Below are 23,165 nucleotides of genomic sequence, written 5' to 3'. Positions count from 1 at the left end.
TACGTACTTACTTAATGTTAGTTAACTATCTTAGGTGAGGTTTAGGAAAAGAAACACGGTGACGATGTACCTTAAATTTACTCAAAGTTCATTTGGTTTCAAATGTGACACTTTCACCAGTCTCTTGGGGGAATATTCAGTGTTTATTTGACCCAACAACTACCCCAAACTGCGTCATTACACGGATTTAAGCTACTACTTCCTTATTTACTCCCATTAGGACATTGGTCACATGAATGCAGCTCTCCTCAAGGTTATATATGAATTTTGGTGCATTATTCTACTGAGGTGTAACTGAAGATGGAAACGTTCTTTTTATATTTTATTCCATATTTAGGACTGTATGATCAAAAACTGCACATGGGGCTTTGTTGAAATTGAAAGAAAAGCTGTGCCTAGACAGGAGGATGAATGTTTTCTGTGCTTACAGTTCGACATAGTTTCACAGACAGACGGTTGCAGACAAAGAATTCAAGGTGAAACATATCTGATGATCTTAATACTGTGTTGACAAGACAGCAGCTAATGCTTAAGAGGAACCTCAGTATACTTAAAACAGATGGCTTCTATAAATGATGATTCACAGAACAGGTCAGGCTCAACTTTACATCAGGTGGTGTGCATGATGTATTTATTCATGATGCATAAGAATGAAATATAACTATAGAAGGTGTAATTGTTGCATTGTCAGTAAATTGAAGTGGCGATAAGCACTCATCAGTGTGACACTGTGGTGTTGGTGACTGCTTGGTGTGTGGCTGGTGCCAAAGAAGCTGGAGGAGTCAGCGGGGCCAGGGGCCACGTAGAGGATCATGTTTATCATACCAACATTCATGCATTTCCAAATGAAGCATGAACTCCCAGAGGAACACAGACACTGTGTGTAAACGTCTCAATCTCGTGGAGAAAGTCATTCTGGACCACGGAGAACAACAGATAAACAGCCACCGAGGAATGACTGTGTCTGTTTCAGGAGCCGGCCTAAATGTGCCAAAGTCATTAGTGCTGCAGTAGGTACGACCACCCACTCTGACCCCCCTCTACCTCCAGAGACACTACAGCTGCACACTAGGTGCATGGAGCTCAAGACATAAACCCATTTATCTATGACATAAGTAAGAAGTACAATTATTTTCTATAGGATCGCTATAGTTTATTAGATCATATTGTATGTTATAAAGATAATTCAGCCTTGGTATTGTCTAAGAAGATCATACAGTGTACAAAAATAGACCTAAACTACAATATACATATACTTGTGATTTTTCATTATACAGATAGAAATTTCTCATATTTGATCTATTTATCTCATTTATGTAAAGGATAGACTAAATATGAGAGATACCACTCTGTATGATGCAGTATAATGAGTCCATTTATATGTTTTGTCAGTATAACAAAACCACAAACTACAGCCTCTGTTATGACCCTGAATTTGAGTTAATTCCAGAGCTGTGTGATCAGACTTTATTGGTTTTGGTGCACTTATTCAACTAAAAACTAAGTGTATAGTATCGGATGTAATCTGTATGAAAATAGTCTATATCACATATAATAAATAATATAAATGCCTATAAGTTATGGGTAATAAGTACATAAACTCTGCCTTTTACAACAAATGTGAGTGTTTTTGTTTTCATGAGCATGTCATATACAAGAGATATTAAAATGATTTAAACATATCACATGAAAAAGCATGCTTGTTTTTGATTAGATATTATCAGTGTTTGACCTCAGAAATTCCTATAAAGATGATTTGAGGAGGCAAACAAATGAAAGTCACTGAAGGTAGAGGTAGAGTTGGCTCTACTTGACCCGCCTCCTTCACTTGCCGGGGCAGTCGGAGTAAACACGCCCCTGCTCTTGTATAAATTCAGACTGTGTGAGTGTGTGTGAAGGCACACTGCTTCAACCACACTCCCCTGCTGTAGCTTTCTGCCACTGAGAGGCCTCTGACTTGTGGATTACTGGATGGAAATGTCCGAGTCAGTCAAACCTCTGACCTCCTTCCTCATAGAGGACATCCTCTCCATTACGGACGGCACAAGATTTAAAGGCAAGTGCTCTTCACAGAAGATGGAAAGATGTTCACAGTGGATAGAAGGAACTGAAAAGTTGTCAGAGAAACTCTGCCCTCAGGAAACAGCATTCGGAGTGCAGACAGGTGAGCTCCTGCAAGCTCTCAATAGCAAGGATGTAAAGGATAGATGCACGTATTTAACTTTGCAAGAATAATGTTTTAGAAAATAGAACAACATTTTCTAAGTATTTTTTATTCATAGTGGTGGTTATTGACCTTATGATAATGATGAACCTCTTTCTAAACCACCATGTCACAGACTGTCATGCAGACTACACCATACTAACTGTTACAGGTCATAGTTTTTCCATTTATTGACTTGATCACATCTGTACTTTACAGAGTCTCTGGACCCATCCTGTCCAAGCACCTCAGAGTCCAGCAGGTTTTCCTCCACAGGGAAGCAGAAGCGCTCTAGAGCTGCATTTACACACCTCCAGGTGCTCGAACTGGAGAAGAAATTTAACCACCAGAAATACCTGACGGCCCCAGAGAGGGCTCACCTGGCCAGCACCTTAAGACTAACCGAGACCCAAGTGAAAATCTGGTTTCAGAACCGGAGGTACAAGACGAAACGGAAACAGCAAACATCAGAATACAAAGCAGAGGGACTGGGCCTGAGAGACGAGCTGGTCCAGTCATCACTGATCACCTCCTTCTGCAAAGCTTACCAATGCAGACCCTACCTGTGGGACTATAGTGGCCCCTGGGGGCCAACGTTATGGTGAAAATGAAATGATGTATGAAGCTATGATTTTTAATTATAAAACTATGTTTTACATCCCTGGTATTTAGGCTCTTTATTCATTATTAAAGTTTTTTCTGTTTGTTTTGTTGGCATTGATTTTGAACACGTCTTACATTTACCAGTGTGGCATCTAAGATCATTTTTAACATTCTGTAATTTTGTATGTTTTAAGGAAAAAGATGTTACACAAAATCATTCATATCTGCACAATGAAACATTTGATCAATGATGTCAGCATGGCTGTTAAATTCATTATTAAATTAACATTGATACATTTTACTTTAAATTTCTGTTTAAAACAAACACATTCCCTGATGTTTTTGGGAACATGGTGCCTTAAGCGTTGAACTTTAGTCATACTTTCAGCTTATTTTCAGCAAACTTTCAGCAAATTTTTACATGAAGCTCAGTTTGACTCAAATTGTGAAATGATAATGTCAATGATCTTTTGGATATAGAACAACCTATGTATGTACAATTATTTGCAGTTAATTGTGAAGCAGCTAGTTGGGCATAAACTACACCATATGACTAACACTACAATTTGAATGTTTTATTGTGCAGACATTTAAACTATCTGCATAGAGTTCAACTCTGATAATACAGTAAAACTACAGGAGAAGATAAGACCAGACAGAGATGACTTTGATACAGTAAATGAGGGCCAAAGAATGAGATCTGATTTCTTTAAAGAGCCCCTGACCTGATTACATGGAGATAAACTTCTCTTCTCAGCTTTCTGGAGGTGACTTCATGATGAAAGCTACTGTATGAAACCAGGAAACGGTTTATCAGACATTTTTGGAGACTGTGGCTTATAAAACTCAGTGTGGCAATCAAACAAAAATTACAAAAAATTTTTTTTAAAAAAAGGACAAAACCTGATCCTAATGGAAACGCTGGGAAAGCGGTAAAAAGTAACAGAGAAAAACAATCTGATATACATGACATACAGTATAAAGGAGTATACTGTATACAGAAAGTAAGCAGTACTCTTATTAGAGTAAACCCACTTCAGCATTTACATGGTCATACATCTTGACATTAAATGTATGTTTCATGTCTCTAAAAGTGCTTTTAAATCAAACTCAGTCTGTGTTGGCTCACGCATCGAGTTCAATCAGAGGATGTCAGTTTTGTTTGTGCCACTGTGGCATGAAGCAGTGAAGCTGATTGTTCAGTGATTATTGTTGTAACAAAACCTGTTTGTTAACATTATTATCACTGCGGGACACAGAAAGGGTAAAAGGAGATGATTGGAATACTAAACCAGAATGCCACCTGACACCGTAGTAAAAGGCTCAGAGCTCTGTGTTGGTTAGTTGTGAAAATAACATTGTAATAAAATTTGTGGATTATAAAAAATACATATGTTCACCAAATATATTTTACAACACAAATTTAACACTTTGACCATTATTTCAGTGGTTACATGTCAATGATTACATTGTTTAAAAAAAAAAAACATTTTACTGTGACTGTCTTAATACATACTCAAATGTCTGCCACTTAATGTGTGCTGCAAGATATCTGCTAAAACCACCAAAATGACGAGCTAATGTGATTAAATTCTAAACAACGAAACTGAACTACACTTATTTATCCAGATTGACAGTTTTTCACATATAATTCTGAACATAAGATGTAAAGAAGTCTCCAGTTTTAAATAATATAGAGACAATATGCAGAGGATCTAAGCTAAAATCCCCACAACAAACATGTTGTGTCCATCACCAGCATCCTGCCAATTAATTGATGTAAACTGATTTAGGTAAACATGTCAGTTTTTTGCATTAACCCTTTGAAACCTAAGCAAATTGGCCTGATTTCTTTCAAGAACAAAAGAAAAAGGCATTGAGCAGCTTGATAAGAAATTAATAAAAGTTACAAGATAATTTCCTGATAACTAGAACACAAAAAAGTATATATATGAATAAAAAAGTAAACACGGTAAGGACCTGAAAAAAGCTAAAAATGAATAACTAAATGAATATATAATTACAATATTTAGTTTTCTGTACATTCTTCCTATTTTTTCTCTTTTTTTGTTATTTTTCTAGTAATACTAGTAATACTAGTAATACAGTCTTGTTCCAGTTATTTTTCTTGTCACCCTTTTTATCTCTTTTGCAATTTGCAGGACATTTTTTGTCAGTTGCTCATTGCTTTTTTCCAGGTTTTCAAAAGAAATCCAACCAATTTGATCAGGTGCCAAAGATCTTAAATGCTTGTGAAAGGCATCTGAACGCAGCACAAGAAAGAGGTTTCAAAGGGTTAATTTAAATTCTGATTCAGCTTGTTATACAGTTTGTTGACTTGGGCTTTTTAATATTGTTTCATTGAACACATTTTAAAAAAAAAAGCAAACTCATGGTGTCAGAGTTGCAATATATATAGTTTACCAAAGTGTTGGTGTACGTAGCTTTAAAGGCATGTGCATGTATGACAGGGTATGACCTTGAGCTGCCCTGCCACACACAGGTAGATACTCATGCTCAGATAGATACACTGTTATCTGTGAGTATACTGATATTATCCATGCCCAGACTGTTGTGTCCTTTTGTTATCGCATGGCCCCCTGTAAGTATGTTGCCCTTCACAGCTGAGGTCCTGACATCCTACATCACGTAGCTGAACCTTCCATCTAAATGGAGTTTGGTTGTGTCTGGGCTGTAAGTGTGTGTATCTGTTACGTGAGTTATATTCCTCATAAACCCCGTTTGTCTGAATAATAGTAATAACTACGCTGCAGTTAGTGGTAGCTTGGATACTTGTAAGGGCTGGGCCTGTCCCGTTACATCTGTTGATTGGCGGTCTAAAATCATGAGCTCCAGCCTTTGTTTGGACCCCATAGAAGATACATTTTTCACATTTGAAGCATTGCAGGTCGTGGGACATTTTTAACGAGACACTTCACCTCTTCGCAGTATATCCAATAAATGGAGTGAATCATTGAATCATTGACTTCACAACTGTCAAGTGTGTGAAGAATTTCCTTAAAGAGATACTTCACTCCCGAAAGAAAATGATGACGATTATATGTATTAGTTACTTAGTGCATTGTGAATAAAACACAATTGTTTGTTTTTTTTTGCTGGATTGAAAAAAAATGGGGGGTGACTTGGCAACAGCAAAACTTTATCAAAACAACTGTTTACAAACTCTGACACTTGTGCAATATAATCCAAACACAACATTAAACATTTCTGCATAAACATTGTCACGCACACAAGTAGTCAGCTGAGCAACATGTGCATTTGAACTCTGCTTGTGCATTTCATGGAAATCCCGCCTCTCAGCTCGTTCATTGGCCAGGAGTTCTGCTGTCATCTGTCACTTATCCACACCTGTGACTTCCTGGCCAATGAGAAAGCAGAGAATGCACAAGCAAAGTTCAAATGCATGTGTTTCTTGTGCTGGTGCGCTACTCAGCGGTGCATGAGACTGTTTGTGCAAAAGTGTTTGAAATCGGAAAGTTTGAGTGAAAATGCACGTGTTTGCAAAGTACTGAGAATACGACTGGACAAATGAGACTTTAATTAAACTGCACAAGTTGTGTGAGTGTTTGTAAATGGATTAACTCGGCTGAAACTTACTTCAATTCATCCAGCATTTTCTCCGTTTTTTTACTGCATGGGAGAAAAACCTTTTCACAAATTTAAAGTTATGGGGTGAGGATTTGTATACAAATGGTCATTTTGGGGTTTTAGAAATTTTTTTTCTAATTTCTAAAATTTCCTCAAATGAGAAAAGGAGAGCTCTCTTCTCTCATTTATGAGTTGTCTAGAACCATCAAAATAAAAAAATGTATCCTAAGAGGTGAGCATAGCTTCATGCAGGTTGCTGACTCAGCACAGTACCTTACAGTGCTGATAAGATGGCATGCAGGATTTAGGGCTTTTTGTATTTAAGGAGGGTAAGTTTGTAGTAAAACGAGTGAAGTGTGAGCAGAGGACTGATGGAACTGATAGCGGGAGACATGAGAGCTCTCACGCCAGGAATCTGTCTGACTTTGTGAAGTAGCTGCCCTCATGGGGATTTGTTTAACAGCTATGGCAACAAGTGTCAGTAGATTATCATGATCTTATTTTTCTTCTTCCTTAAAGTGTGTCTCTACTCCACATTCTTTTATTTTTAACCTCCATAGAAGAAGAAACATCCGCTGGACATAGTTTTGTATTTTTATGAATTCTAAGCTTATTCTCTCAGTCAGAATCAAGTGTTGTACATCATATGATGCAGAGGAACCTTCCCTTTTTTCTGGTGCAGTGTAAAGTCTGCTTTATGCATTATGTGGGTAGACCATTTTGACATGAAAAAAAGAAACACCAGGTGAAAAAAAAACTTGCATAGAGAACATTTTGCTATGAGCACTCCAGCTGCAATACAGCGGTCTGCAACTGAACACAACTGTGGGCCAGGTAAGGTAGAAAGATGGCCAATGGCCCTTTACCTATGTCCTAACTATAGCATCATGAATCCGCTCGGATTCCTGTAAAGGCACCATTCAAATTGTCTGGGAAACCTGGGAATCTCACGCATCAGTCACAATTTTAACCTTCTGACACCTGCATAGACATCAGTTTCTTGTGTTACATTCAGACGCCTTTCACAAGCATTTAAACCTTTGACCTTTGAGCAAATTGATTTGATTTTTTCTGAAAACATGGCTAAAAAGGCAACAAGCACCTTGGCAAGAGACGTCTCGCAAATCGCAAGAAATTAGGAACTGAAAATTAGTACAAAAAAAGAAAAAACAAAGAGAAAGATGCAGAGGGTAAAACATTAGAAAATAATTATTTAATTATGTTTTTATATTTAAAGTTAATAACATACACAATTTTAGCACTTTTTTTCAAGCCATTTCCTCGTTTTTGTTGTATCTTTTTCTTGTGTGCTAATTTTCAGGTATTTTCTTGTAACTTTTTCTAATTACTTGCTGATTTTGGGTAGTTTCTTTTGAAGTTGCTCATTACTTTATCCTGTTTGCTCAGCTGTCAAGGGGTCAACGTTAGTCTCAAGTTATTTAATGTTTAATGTTTTTTTTTGTGCTAATAGTCTCCAGCGGCCTATATGCTCCTGTGGGGACATTTCATCAACTCAGATTGTCGTATCTAGAGATTTATATGAGCCATCCTATTCAGAAGACATACTTTAGAATGTAAAAGCTAGAAAAAAATGAATCAAATATGAATCTTAAATCTTACCGATTTCCTTAAACTAAAGTGAGCTCTTATCAACAGCACCATTTATCCTAGGCCCTTGGAGTAAACAGGTAATTAGACATGAAGAGGGCAGATAGCATCTGTTTTGACGGCATTTGAAATCTGACAGTATCTCTCAGCGTCTCAGGTCACACACGAGCACGCTCATCAGATAAAGGAGCTTGTTGAAGGGTGAAGTTGAAGGTTAGGAGAACTATTATTTTTGCACTTGCCATTGTAGTACCTGCACTTCCGCAGGCTCAAAGAGACACGGTTCGTTGATTCAAAAGACTTAAAAACATCCTCTTGTGTGTTTACCTCTCTGGCTCTTGGGGAGTGTCTCTAAATCTGTCTCCGCACCACCTGGATTAACTGGATTTGGTGAGTAAATGATGGAAAGCAGTGATGAGGAGTCTATAGAATTACTGCCTTATCTCCTCTATACTTGGATCATGGATTTTGTCTATGGCTACATAAAGATTTGTTGGGATATAAAAATGAAGCTGGCAAATGCAGAGAAACGCTGTGCTAAGTCTCTATCTTCTTTGTCTATATACTTAGGGATCTGATTTTGAGACGCAGTGTGGTCGTGGAGCCGTCGTCGTGCTCCTCAAGGTGGCCAATGATGCTTTGAAAAACAAGATCTTCATAACAGATGAGGAGAAAAACCAAACCCCAACCACAAAGACAGCCTTTGTCGGTGCTCCAATATGCCGTGACTGTCTGACAAATTTGTTGGGAGTCGATAAGGAAGTTTAAAACAGCCCTGATCTTTTCACATGGGAACACTCGTAAACTTCCTTGGACAGTGTAACTGGATCCCTCATGTTACGGTACCAGTAGAGCAGCTGCCTTTCTTCTCCCATCAGCAGATACACTGCTGCTTATCCGATGGTTAACATTGATTCTGTGGCTGCAAACTCTAGCTGCACACACACACACACACACACACACACACACACACTGTGTGTGTGTGTGTGTAAGGGAGAGGAACAGGCAGACAGAGAGAGAAGAGTAATTTTCCAGTTTTCTTATCTGTGGGATAAAGATATAAAGTAGTGGGACAGTTTACTTCAGATGAAAATGATTAGAGAACAGCATGACAAGGACATGGGCCAAGGGAGCCGCTCATTGTGCGTTTCAGATAAACAACCTGCTCAAGGACAAGGGCGAAAACTAAACACATCAGGGACAACAGCCTTACAGCACAAGTGTACGTGTCCTGAGGCATGCTGGTTTGGAATAAAGCTCTGCGCTGTCTGCATCTCAATAAAAAATCTGAGTGATCTTATTTTTCTGTCGTTACAAACTGTATTATGTGGGAGATACAGATTTGAAGAACAGTATTCAACTTCATATAACCAGTAAAATAAATACAACTCAGGAACAAACGTTTGGAATTATCATATGGATCACTGTAACCAATATAAAGTCAATGAGGTCATGCAAAAACGTTTTTACAAAAAAGTAAAAAAAAACAAAACTTTTGGTAGACGTGTTTATCTAATCTTGTTCTTTTAATTAAATCTTGAAGTGATATTCACATGAGTATTGTCTGACCACAAGTAATAATACTACGGGGCATATTGTTCCATAGTGCATATAATCAATTATCCAATTTGCAGCTAAACTATATGTACATATTCAACTAAAATATTATATATTTTTCTGTATTTTTTTGATTTTTTTCACTTTTTTCCCCCTATAATTCAATATCAAAGTTCAAGACTTAAAGGTGGCTCTTCATTGTTCATGGACTTGAACTGAGACAACAGAGCCAGCAGTGCTGGACTGATGATGATGTCATCAGCATGTGGATCCAAACAGTGACATTACATTTTAACATCTCCGCTGCCTTTTGGGATTGATCCTTATGTATGCATGGACAACCTTCAAGGACTGACACCACACCACCCTCTACTGGAGCTGTATAACTCCTACAGGAGTTACACTGTCAACGCTTGAATCACACAAATATCAAATAAACCCAAACATATTTCCTCACTCAGGCCTACTATTGGTATTTAGCTATGTAGATAGTCTTGGTTGAAGAGGCAATGATCTAATGTGATGTCTGTGTCCACTGGAAGAATATTAAGGTGAATGGATTTTGGTTTGTGGTGCTCACAGCACTGAAAATTACATTAAACTTCTCTTTCCCATAGACTATATATGTGTAAGACTAGGTAAAAAACATATCTTCGTGAAAACAGTTTCCATCTGAGCTACTTTCTGCCAAAGGAAAAGACCATATGGAATCTGTTAAAGGAACAACTTGCCCCTTTTTAAAAATGCATGTTTTTCTTCTTACCTGATAGTTATAGATCTAGATTGTTGTGTTGTGAGTTGCTAAGTGTTGGAGATATTGGCCGTAGAGATGTCTGCCTTCTCTCGAATGTAATGGAACTAGATGTCACTTGGCTCGTGGTGTTTAAAGCACCAAAAAAAAAAGAAAAACTCAACAGCAATGTCTTTTTCCAGAAATAATGACCTGGTTACTCATGATAATCCACAAACCTTGTTGTGAGCAGTTTCATGTAGGAGCTATTTTCTTTCAACTGAATTACACCTCACCAACCATATCACTGCCCAAAAGGAAACAATGAGCCAGCTAACATTACACCTCAGCTGAGGAGGATGTCATTAATGTTAATATCTTGCAGTGTCACAGTGTGAGTCTCTCGTTCATGAGTAGATGCACCCGTCCTTCTGTGCAGTGGTACATTTGGCGTGTGTAGTTTGATAGAAGAAAATAGTTCCTGCATGAGACAGCACACAGCAAGGTTTGTCAGTTGAGCAATTTGGTCATGATTTCTGGAAAGAGACAGCGTTGTTGAGTATTTTTTATTTATTTTTTTTTTTTGGCACTTTGAGCACCACAAGCTGAGTGTCATCTAGGTGCATAATATTCAAGAGAAGGCAGACATCTCTACGGCCGATATCTGCAACACTCTGCAACTCACACCAGAATAATCTAGATTAATAAAAAGCATTACAAGTAAGAAGAAATATATGTGTTTTTTAATTTGGGGCTGAACTGTGCCTTTATTGGTTCTATGGAGTAACAGAGAAAGTGATTTTGGAAAAACCGGTCATTCAAGTTTTCGGACACTTAATCCTGTAAAACAGTCAGTCGGCCATTTTGCCTGCGAGGTAAATTAGCTTGAAATATTCCTGATTTTCTTTACAAGTGCAATAAATATGAACCTCAACTAATTTGTCACAAATTGATGTGACATGGAAGAGTGACAGGCAAAATGAAAGTACCAAATTAGTGTTTTATTAGAGATAAACGAGAATTACTAGATGAAAACAGTGTGCAAAGAGTGATTGCATAAGTTGCGGGTGGAATGTATGAATGAGTGACGCACTTGTGTGTGTATTGTGTTGGTGAAGGCCTGAACAGGTGCTACGAGTTGATGGGTGTAGACAGAAAAGGAGCGGTCATTACTACATTCACATTAAAGGCCTTCACTCTTTGTAAATAAATAGCACTTATCCCAGCTGAAATAATAAAGACTTATTTTAGGTTTATCTTGTTCTGGCAGAATTGTTAAAGTTGCACTGGAAAGATGGGAATTTCAAATTAAAGCCCTATTAATTGTGAAAATCTCAGTGGTTGTATTTTAATGCTGAACGATAAAAAACAACCAACATCTTTCCCAACATCTTAAAGACAGACTGCAAGCAAATACTGCTTTCGCTCAGAGACAAAACACACAAAAACACCACTCCTCACTTGCATGTTTATTTCAGCTCCAGTGTTACATACTGTAGCAGCATTATCACAATCATTTCATATTTGCATGGTCATACTTCCAAGCTTTCCTGTTCTGGAGATGGCACTCTCTCAAAAATCCTCCCATCTCCCTATTCATTCATTTGTGCGTATTTAGCATTGAACTATTTACAGTGTGGAGGTCCCCACATAAAATAAATCAGCTCTCCTTGTAAGCATCTATTAGAAACACGACTTTGACATGTTGAAGTACTTGGACACAGATGGTGCAACACAGTTTGGGAACTATGATTCACTAATATGAATCAACAGCTCAAAGGAATGATGTGGTACCGTAGGACTGCAAGTATATTGACATTTTAAAAAAAGGTTATCTGCTTGGCTTCATTTTACTTTTGTTTATAATAAGTGGAGAGGTGTTTTGTCATTGGATCCAACTGAAAAAAAACTTACATAATGTGGCAACAGACTGACCTAACTGTGATTATACTCAGATTAGAATAAAACATCATCAATCAGATAATTGCACCATTTATTCATATTCATGTGAGATCTTTATCACATGTTCAACTATATTCAACACGTTTATATAGTCTAAAAAGCCTGACTACTTCATAAAAATTAGGTCATCGTGTAATTTTCCAAATATATTGAACATTTTCCATAATATTTTATTTTTATAACATACAATTTTCACTTTTTACTACTTTTTATCAAGTACTTAATGAAACTTATTGGAGTGGAAAATATGAATGCTGCGTCAGAAAATACTTCTCAGACGCCCATACAGACAAATAAGCCTCTAGCAAAGATTGAGCAATTTAACACTACTCTGGGTGGAAACTATGGGGCAAAAACACGGCATGGCAATTAACAGCAGGCAGGCAAATAGCATCATAACTACAGGTTAAAAGTAAGATGCAAAGAATGCGATGTGTGTCTTTGGTATATTAATCACTCCACTGTACAAGTAAAATGAATCTGTTGCTGCAGGGTTTGTAAGACAGCTGGAATCTGATGAACTCACTGAACTTTACCAAAGAGGGGAAAAAAAACCCTTCATAATTAAAAACAAATAAATCTGGCTGCTTGTTGGATTACATCAATATGAGGAGGAATGTCTCGACTACTGAATGGAAAATAGTCCAGAGGTTGGATCGAGCAGTGAGCACACAGGAAATGTGAAACTACAACAGGATGAGTGAAAATAAATGAAATTGCATTGCCTGCTCACCAGCTGATTTTGGTCAGGCTTTTAGTGGTCTCTTAGTAACAGAGTGCCCCCACTTTCAAGGTAAAATAAAGGTTATGATGTTACATTTTGGATCACAGAACGTTTGCACTTAAAGTTTCAACTCAAACTAAATAACAATCTACAACCCTCAGGGTCAAGGTCAAGGTCAATATGACACACACACATACACACACACACACACAACTCAAAAGCTAAACATCACACCAGGACAAATGCATGTGAAGGTGAGGTGTTACATGGCCACCTCCCATGTAACAGCCTTATTTGATCCACATTTGGATCTGCATAATGACATTTCTCAGAAATAGTCACCCTCAACAAATATATTCATGTATTAGAATACACATAAACAAGCTGCCTTCTTTCTGCAGGACGATTCTTTATATCAGACTATTATTGTGCGTGATTTAGTAGCACTGTTTACTTTAATATCTGAAACATTAGAGCCTATACATCTTGATACTGAGAGAGAAAGAAAGTCTCTCACAAGGAAATGCTATTTTGCAAAAAATATATATATATTGCTCCATACTGGCATTTGACCATTTGGTGCAGAAAAAAAAAAAGAAAAAAAAAAAAAATTCAGCAAAGCATTCAGTTACACTAGTTAAGCTTGACCATTTCTGACACAGAGCCACTATAAGATTGAATCTTATAACAGGGTAATATGCGAGAACTTGAACTAAAGAAGAAAAAGGGTTTAATATTTATGAGGCACTTGAAAAGCGCGGCTGTTCCGTTCGCTGTGGAAAGAAGATGAGGAATGTGTTGTAATGTTTTTTTCTTATAAATACACAATGAAATAAAACAAACAGCACTGTGTGTCTTCCACATCCGTAAAATACAAGCCTCTGAAAGCTAACAAAATAAATAAAAAAAAGTTCCAATATCAAGAACTATAAACATCATTCAAGAAAACGTAATTATTCGGTCTACACGTGTAGAAAAGAGTGTTTGGAGGGTTGCGGAGTGGAGGAGGAAGAAGATGATGATGTCATCATGTGTCTGTCCTTTTATAAATAGTTATCTCTGTTGCATATCCTGGTTGTGCAACATTTTCTTAAAGTAAAAAACACACGCAGATTTCGGTAAGTGAGCCACACGGGGAGCCGTTCTCTGGCACTCCTTCACCATGACGACTTCCCTGTGAGACAATAACCGGTGTTATTTCCTCGAACAGCAAACCAACTCGCACTCAGGTTGGAGTCGTCTTTCATCAGTTCAAGATGCGGTTTGCTCCAACACGTTTCCATTAAATTGGTCCAGGTCCAGCCTCCTGTTTCAGCTGCTGCTTCGTCAGGAAGTACTTGAAGAACTCGTACACTGACCAGGCAATGGCAGTGGAGGGCATCTGGTATATAATCCGAGCTTGGGCCCCTTTAAAGAAGGCCGCCAGACCACCGAGCCGGTACACTGTCCTGAAGGCGTTAGCCATTCCCGATAAGTGGCCGCTGATGTTCACCGAGCTAAGCGCTACATTCTCTTGTGTGTTGAGTAGAGTTTTACAAACGTCAAGTGGAGTAGTTATTGCTGCGGAAACGGCGCCTGCTGCTGCTCCTGACACTATGTGGGTGCCAGGGTGGTAATGTCTCTGAGGGTTCAACTGTTCTTGCATCAGCTCGTAGGTGATGAAGTGAACAGCCTGGAAAGGGATGTTCATGGTCAGCTGTGTGCTGTAGCTGCGGTAGAACGCTCTCACGCCCTCAGTGCGCGTTACTGTTTGAAGACAGTCCCAAAGTCCTCGATACGGCGAGTTGTACATTTGCATCCTCTGCTTTATCACTGAGTCATGGAAAGACACAAGTAATCGTGTTGGCATGTTTATCATATATATTCTATATGCATCGCTTCTATATGCTTTGCACTTGAGATAAAAATGTCTTAAATAGCATGGAAAGGACAGGCGTTTGAAAGACAATTAGGTGATTTATCTAGCTAAAAAATAATTTTTATGCTTCAAATGGGTTTTGAATATTAACATGCAAGCCAGAAAGTTATCATCACAACAAAGTTGTGTGTTAAAAAAAAAAAAAAAAAAGGCCATATGTCCACATTTTGTGAGCCCTGGCATCTTTTCACAAACGTTCTCAATAAACGTGCAATCAGCTTATTTTCAGGGTACGGCTTCTTTGTGCGGCCACTCCGAGCACTTCTACATAAAAACTTTTCAGAAAGACACGGCTGTCATCACTGTCACTCCGTGTCTGTCTGCCTCCAACTGTATAATAATATATGTCGAAACAATCACGACAAAGACAGAATAGCCCATTTGTGGTGGTGCTGGTAAATGTTTTTATCACCATGCCATTGTAAGCTTATTGTAATCTCTATAGTCAGCCTGCTGTAGACGCAGCTTCATGTTAGCTATGTAGCTGACATTAATGTCAAAATATTGTCGTCACAGAAAAAAACAAAAAAACAAATGTGCAGTGCATCATGAATAAGGCACTAGGAGTGCTTTTTTATTTTTAAAAAATTAAGCACTGGGATGAAGCACCCTGCCACCACTTTAACTGCATGCAGGTACTGCAGTTTGTTTGTTTGTTTGTTTGTTTTAAACCAAATTTACTCAAACAGGACCAAATATTGAACGTGCAATAGAAAATTTTCAGCTGCAGATGAATCCACATTTGGTACACGAGTAAGTATTTACTGCAGCAGGACGGTGTATTAAGCTACCATTCCCATGTTTATTGTAATGTGGGAACGTTTCACTGTGTGCAATGGTATGGTTAATTGATTGGTTTCTTTTTTTAAGGCACAGAGGAATAAAGTCTATTTTTATTATTGCAAAAGGGATATCATAAAATATCAATGCCATCCTTTAAAGGACAGGAATAATCTCAGGGTTTTTTTTCTTACCTTCAGCTGGGTTCATGACTGCATCATGGAGAACAGTGGCCACGCTACCTGCAATACCTGTCACAACATCAACAGATCTTGTCAAGTTGAAATAAATGTTGAAATAAATGACTGTTTACAGAATTTTAACATCAAATTAATCTGTTACAGGAATCGGCCTTATTTTTGCAGTGGTTTGGGGTGAACTACCAGTTTTTCCTGCTGAAAAAACTGGTTTGTTCCGACACATCTCAGATAGCATGTTTGGATTTTTCATGTTTGGAATATGGCTTCATCTTTTCCATTGTAAACAGGATATGGCATTAAAATGACTTATCCTAACTACACTGCTCCAGGCCTTGTTGCTCAGGCCAGTGTGAAAGCCGTGAGTCAAGTGAACTGCGTTGAGACGTGGGAACTCGTACCATTGGCTAAATGGCTGTTTCCTCCACTCTGAATGACGTCACTCAGTGAGCGTTTGACCCGCTCATAGCAGGCGAAGTAGAGCGCATGTGCAGGTCCAGCTCCCATCATGGTGATGTTGAGGCCCCTCAGCGGTCTGAAGATCCCCTCTGTCTGGATGATCCTTTTCAGAGCCTGATACACACTCCTGTACTGTGCATTTGGGTCTGGCTGCAGGCTCTGCATCCTTGTCTATAAAAATAAAGACAGATATTTAAACCACTGTCTATTATTTATTTGTGAATGATTTTATTTTATTTTTATTCTATATATTTTTTGTATTGTTTTTAAACCATTTGCTTAAGTGCTAAAGCTAAATGTATGTGACTCTGAGTGGCTTCAAAGGGGGCACCTGTTTTATGCCAAATCATGATTTCTAGCTGCATTGTTCCCTGTAACGCTGTCACATTGTTCTGACAGTAAGAGTACTTGGCAGCAGCGAGGTCCTGACTGAGTGATGTGTGTCTCTCTCAAGGCTGGTGTGGGCGGCTGTGGCAGCTCTTTGTTTTACATAACCATGCCAAGTTATCTGGACACCACAAAGCATGTTTTTATTTGCAAAGAGATCTGGGGCTGGCTCAGGAGATAGGCCGAGTCTATCTTCCTCAGCATGTTCCCATGTGTTTCCTTCCTTTGGCTTAACAATAAAATATCAATTACATTTCCGTTTGATACAGATTTGGGAACTTGGGGGCACACAGTTTACGTTTTAAGTTTGCGTGACTGAGTTTATGCATTACAAATCACATTGTTCTGTTGAAGACTGAGACAAATGTGTGATTTATTTTTATATTTCTGCTAATGGACAGATAAAAATGAGTCAGCTCTATAAAATAGGCAAGTCTTCAGTAATCAAAAGCCTAATATTCACACCAGTTTATAGCAATGAACAGATGGTTAAGATATAGGAAATGTTGCACCTCTGAAATTTGGTCAAGGTTGGGAAGAGAGTGTGGTTATGGTTTTAAAAAAGCCAACACACACACACACACACAACACACTCACTGCATAACTGGCATGTTGCTTCTCACACTGACACTGAATACTAGAGAGTAGTGACAAATTAATTTTTCAACCATACAACAACTACTGGCCCAATAGTTATCAAACTTGAACTCTTAAATACTGATAACAAAATACTGATACTGATAACAATATCAGCCTTATCAGTTGGGCTTTATTAACAATGCCCAAAGACTAGTGTGTCAAATGCAGCAGGTATCTATGTGTGTGTACAATATATAACATATTTTTGTCAATTTATGATTGTGGGAAAGAAAACAAAAGAAACGTAGAATAAAAAGGTTGAATGACACAAAATGCCTCTGGGATTATTAAGGCATAAAATGATGACTGCAGAACAAGCTTGCAGATTAGATCATCATTAGGTTCTTACAGAAACTGTTTATGTATTATTGTTTATTGTATTTATTATTAATATGCAAAGAAACATTTCAGGTAGTTTTCTACAGGATTCATGATGTTAAATTGCTTGAACTTGAATATATTTTACTTTGGACATGAATTTTTAAAAAAGAAAAAATCAAATACTATGTATATGTAAAAAGCAAAACAAAAGGGCTTCAACATTAATTAATTTTTTCACTTCCCCAGTCAGGCAAAATTAAGCAAGTTGCTCCTATGAAATTGCTTTCTATATTAGCAGTTATCAAATACCAACTTTTTAAAAACGGCCTACTTTTGTCTGCCTTGCTTTCAAACTTGCGGCAAACTTTACAATACATAGCTGGAGTTCTGCACACATCTGCTCTGGCGACCCGTAGGCTCTTATATCGGTACATTTTTATATATAAGGCAATTCTTGGTCTGCTCCCGCTCTATCTTTCTGTTTTTATCACGCAGAAAAGTACCGGACAGTACTCACTGCATTCTCAGGACTTCTTTATGCTCTCGGTCCGAAAAGCTCGGACAGAAATTGGGAAAAGGGCTATTTTTTTGATATTGCCATTTATTATGTCTTGCTTGATAATAAACAGCTACTAACAGACATAAGAGCTGTCTGTATAAAGACGTTATTAAGATCACCATCAAACTGTGGTAAAAAAAAAATCATCAAAGCATACGAAAAAAGGAAAACACCCCTATTGACTATTGCATTACACTGTCTTCAGCAGTCCAGGCTCTGTGGCGGTTTACTAATCAACACTGCAGAAGAGCGACTGCATACACACACCCTTTGCTGCGCAAGGCTGATTCCAAATGTGCATGACAGCGATAAGATCCCCCTCCTTGCATTAGGACAGGCTACTCCCGCAGTCCTAGCTGTGTCTCGCTCTTTACTAGGAGGTTGAAACATACAGGGCGACAGGCTCAGTGGATTGTAATGACTATCCACAAAACCAAGTCTTATTAAAAACACACATTCTGCTAAACTCACCAATTCATCAAACTACATCAAACACATACTGGAAATAAATGCATTGGACTGTGTTTTTGATGTCTTGCGATGCTCTGTTTTATGGTGAATTGTATCTGTCAAAATAAATAAGATAAAATAGGAACCGTGCAAATTTCTTTCATCAGAAATTTCAGAACAGCTTCTTTGTCAACTTCAAACACTCGCTGATCAAACTGAATGAGCATCTAGAGCTGGAGCGTGCTTGTGTAAGCTTTGAAACCTCAAGAGGAAATGGCAGCAGTGGTTTGTGTAATGACGGCACACTGGTTCATTTGGAAAGACTGTGACTCTGAAAAAAAAAAGAGGATATATGTTTTTTCTTGCAGTATGTTACTGAAGTTGTCTGCGCCACATCAAGATTATTGTTAAGGCAGCATGCCAAATTAACAAAACAAGACTGCATTGTTAGAAAACAATAGCTGAGCAGAAGAGGAGGATTGCAGGGGCAAAGTTCACATTCAAAGCAACACTTTGCAATTCGCTCTGCAGAAACAAGCCAATTTTTAACAAGCTTAAAACTAGCCGATAATGTCATTCAGTTACTGAGTATAAACTTCAACATTAAGCTTCAACTTCAAGATGGCACTGAATGAACTCATTTGTTTTTTGATTTGTTGAGCGCTAGTCATACAAAGAGCTGACGTTGAGAGGGATTTGTCTGTTCATGTACTCCCGCAAAGCACTTGGGCTGGTCCTGCTACGGGCAAATCATTTATCTCCATACCCGTGTGAAAGGTGTCACATATAACTCCAGGGCATCACCGCGGTAACTTGAGGCAACCTGTGTAACTGTATGAATTTATCAATTACATCAGAACAGTTTTTAGCTTGTTTCAAGAAGAAGGAGCTCCTTGATAATAAATAAAAAACTCAATTATTTTCATTACTGATTATTCTGCGGACTATTTTGTTCAGTTATTGTATAAGCTGAGAAGTTAAAATACACTCATCTCAATTTTCAAAAGGAGAAGGTGACATCTCCAAATGTCTTGTTTTGTCCTACCAATAGTCCAAATACAAAACACAATTAAAGTTTTAATGCAAACAACCATGTTTAAACTTAATTCATGCACATTTGTTTCTGATCCACGCATAAGTGCCTTAAGTTTGTTTTTTACTCCCACGTGCTGACCGTTTTCTTCAAGCACGCCTGCATTTTTTTTTTTGAGTTTCATATGATAAAGACAATCCTTGAGCACAACACTGCCTTGCTCTAGCAAATGTCTGTCTCTCACTTTTATTGTGTAATGCATCGGTTGCTTTCAGAGAAGTACTCATTGCCAATATTGTACATTTTCTGAAGTGGCCTTTGTTTATTTTGTGCATGATACAGTTACAAACCTTTTGACAATCACCACCCTATTTGGTTTAGTGGTCATTTTGTTCATTCATTGATTCATATCCACAAGAGTTTACTTATTTTTGATGTGTCTCGTCAGATACTAAACTGCATTTTCTTGTACTGACACCTACCCTGAGCAATGACAAAGAGGTCAATCAAATAAGAACAACAAAAGTTTTGATCATATTAGTGAATAGAAAGAGACAATTTAAATATAGTGCTGATTTAACCCTTTGAAACCTCCAGCAACATCACTCTTCTTGTGCTGCTTTCAGATGCTTTTCACAAGTATTTAAACCTGATCCTGACCAAATTGGTGCAGCTTTTTTCAAAAACATGGGGGAAAGCCAACAAGCAACTTGGTAAGAAATGTTCTACACATTGCAAGAAATTGGTAAATTTAGTACTTTTTTTTTAAGACAAGGAAAAATGTCTAGGAAAAAAAGAAAAACAAAATACCCAAATATAATAATTACATGGTTAAAATGATGTTACTGAATTATTTTTGCTTTTTCAGGTAATTTCATTATTCTTTTTTATAATTAAGTTCTCTGTATAAAAACACTAATTATTTATTTTCACGCAATTTTCCTGTACTTTTTATTAATGTCTTACTATTTACTGGCTCACTTCTTTTGTTGCTCATTGCCTTTTTCCAGTGCTTTTGCTAAAAATCAACCAATTTGCTTAGGTTTCAGGGGACATTTCCACAGGTAGGCATTCAACTTTCGTTTATTGTCAAATGCATCTATGAGTGGCCGCAAAAGTAAACTTTGTGACTGCAGTACAGAGTTTAGTAACGCTGTTAGAGGTTACTGTTTACCCTCTCAGATTGAAGGTAAATTTCAGGGCAGTTTGACATATTTTACAGCCAAGCCAGGCACTTGACCTTCACTTACCCTAATAGTCTGTTCAACTCATTCGTTTTGCTATGTTTAAACTCCCCGTGAGTGAGAAAAAACCCTATGATAACGTGTTTAGACACAGCAAAACGAGCTCATGTATAAAAAGACGAGAAGTTTATGCTAACCTTGACAGTAACTTGAGTGAATTAAAGTGACACTGTACGTCCAGTAAGCTTGCTATGTTAGCAAAGTTACCACTTACACCGAGAGAGAGGCGAAACGCTGTTAAACTGTTACTTCTTAGCTCAGCTTAGCTAACACATGGTAGTTTTATTTTTATTTAATTCGTGCTAGCCTGCTAAACTAGTTTGTTCGGTTGGAGCGGACAGGCTGATAAATTAGCTAACACTGAGGCTAACTCAGGATGGGCAGCTTCTACATTTCATAGCTAACGATCGTTAGCAAGCGATAGCAAGCTGTCTGTGCAGTTAGCAGCGCTTTGTAGCTAGTTAGTGAATGAGCCGTGATGGCAAAACAAGTGCTGCTAAGCTGTGTCTGTTACCTTGACAGAGTCCACGGGGTACATCACGGTGTGCTCCAGTATGCCAGCCACGGCTCCTGCTGTCATGTGGGTCGTCACTGAGACATGAGGTGGCAAGCTCTCGTAGTCTCCGTCAACACCAAAAGGCTCATCGTCTTTGCTTTTGATCTGCGACATCTCCAGTGTTGCCACCACCGAGTCCGAGCTCAACTCCATGCGTGGATAGCTCTCCACGTTGGTCTTCTGCACAGATAACAGTCAGAGAGGTGTCGGCGGCATGGATAACCACAACATCATCACTACTTACTGGAGTTCCAGCGCCCGTGTGACGTCCACAGCTGGGGGCGTGGCTCTGATGAATGTGGACCAATCATTTGCCGGATTCTCAACAGTAGGGCGGGCTCTTGGTTTGGCGCGACCAATGAAAAGTTTCCGTGGTAGATCCCTCTGACACTTCACTGCGCTGCTGTGCGTCCCCTGCCTGTCTCTGTTTTTGAATGGGTTTGACAAAAGTGTAATCTCTCAGTCCTGCTTGAATAGATAAATAGGTTTGGTCTCCTTATCAGGCCAGCATCTGTTGGTTACTGCTGTAGAGAAATCTTTCTACCCTCCTTTCTCACTATATACACACACAGTAAATATATATATATATACAGTAAATATATATGTATATATATATATATATACATACACAATATTTTGCATTTAAAAACAGTTATGAAGTCCATATTGACAAAGTAAAGCGAGTCTTACCAGATTGTCTTGATTAGGAATCAAATGACAGCAAAAAAACTGCATAGGACTAACATAAGGTGAGCATGTCTGTAAAGGGGAGACTCATGGGTACATAAAACCTATTTTCATTGAGATATCTTGAGGTCAGAGGTCAAGGGACAACACAAATTAAAAAAAAAAAAATTACAAATTATTACCTCACATTATATTACCTTAATTGCATCACGATCAACGTATTATTTAATTATTTAATCTAAAATATTGCATTGTATTTTATTCACTGATCATATGTATAGAACATAAAATGTCAAACTAAAGGATGAACGTAGTGCCATAGAAATATATTGTGGCAATAGCTGAAATACGGAAGTAAAGTACAGTTGCTAAAATGTACATTACATGAGCCCCAAACATGAACAAAAAGGACAATTTAACTTTTGAATAATTCTTTCATGGTTATTTCTCTGTAGAAACACTTTTTCATTTGCAGTTAAAGTAGTTTTTGATGGTTTGCTTATAATCTGCGATAAAAAGGCCCATATCAAGATTCAAATCAATGCAAAAATGTCTAACTGTTACTGTGATAACATGGATGGATTACTTAACAGGCCTACCAAGCACAGGCACAGGGGCCTTAAGTGTCAGGGCCACCCTTAATATGTACTGACCAGGAAGAGACTCAAAATGATCACAAAGAAATGCAAAGGATCTGCAAAAAGACACAAAGTAATTCACCAAAGGTGCAAAACAACCACAAAACAATCAGAAAAGAGACAAAATTTTGCCAGACAGATGCAAAATGACTACAAATACATGCAAAAAAAACCAAAAAAGAGGCAAAAACCATCAGAAGTCTGTCTGTCTTGCTCCAGTGTAGAAGAGGTGTTGGAGCCTTGTGTATATCTGTGCTCAGGGGTCTTTGGTCTAATAGTCCACCCATGTGTGAAAGTACTG

The 23,165-nt window shown here is 38.0% G+C and overlaps 2 protein-coding genes across 3 annotated transcripts; one reads left to right on the top strand and one right to left on the bottom strand.

Annotated features, from left to right (window-relative positions):
- Positions 1-1,900: 1,900 nt before the first annotated feature.
- Positions 1,901-4,228, top strand: nkx3-1 (NK3 homeobox 1). Of its 2 annotated transcripts, none has more exons than XM_042489051.2 (2): positions 1,901-2,056; positions 2,423-4,228. In XM_042489051.2, exons 1-2 carry the CDS (start codon positions 1,972-1,974, stop codon positions 2,806-2,808), a joined length of 471 nt encoding a protein of 156 aa, XP_042344985.1. In that variant the 5' UTR covers positions 1,901-1,971; the 3' UTR covers positions 2,809-4,228. The 2 variants fall into 2 exon arrangements, with proteins under 2 accessions (XP_042344985.1, XP_042344984.1); XM_042489050.2 differs by having other exon boundaries at positions 1,901-2,164.
- Positions 4,229-11,766: 7,538 nt separating this feature from the next.
- On the bottom strand, positions 11,767-21,843 carry slc25a37 (solute carrier family 25 member 37). The gene is made up of 4 exons (XM_042489002.2): positions 21,498-21,843; positions 16,293-16,521; positions 15,889-15,945; positions 11,767-14,808 (listed from the first exon to the last, which is right to left on the bottom strand). Exons 1-4 carry the CDS (start codon positions 21,690-21,692, stop codon positions 14,279-14,281), a joined length of 1,011 nt encoding a protein of 336 aa, XP_042344936.1. The 5' UTR covers positions 21,693-21,843; the 3' UTR covers positions 11,767-14,278.
- Between the last annotated feature and the right edge of the window lie 1,322 nt (positions 21,844-23,165).

Source organism: Plectropomus leopardus, chromosome 4 (genome assembly GCF_026936395.1).
Source record: "Plectropomus leopardus strain MGB_pleo_1.0 chromosome 4, ASM2693639v1, whole genome shotgun sequence".
NCBI classification, from domain to species: domain Eukaryota; kingdom Metazoa; phylum Chordata; class Actinopteri; order Perciformes; family Serranidae; genus Plectropomus; species Plectropomus leopardus.
Note: the sequence above shows the minus strand (reverse complement) of the source record. Positions and strands in the feature narration are given on the sequence as shown.

Bases quoted from the DNA above. Each gene is read 5' to 3' on its own strand.
- slc25a37 (XM_042489002.2), bottom strand. From the start codon at position 21,692: ATGGAGTTGAGCTCGGACTCGGTGGTGGCAACACTGGAGATGTCGCAG. The intron at 15,946-16,292 runs GTACGAGTTCCC...ATGTTGTGACAG, and splicing joins AAACAGCCATTTAGCCAATG to GTATTGCAGGTAGCGTGGCC. The intron at 14,809-15,888 runs GTAAGAAAAAAA...TCCATGACTCAG, and splicing joins AGTCATGAACCCAGCTGAAG to TGATAAAGCAGAGGATGCAA.
- nkx3-1 (XM_042489050.2), top strand. From the start codon at position 1,972: ATGGAAATGTCCGAGTCAGTCAAACCTCTGACCTCCTTCCTCATAGAG. The intron at 2,165-2,422 runs GTGAGCTCCTGC...TGTACTTTACAG, and splicing joins AGCATTCGGAGTGCAGACAG to AGTCTCTGGACCCATCCTGT.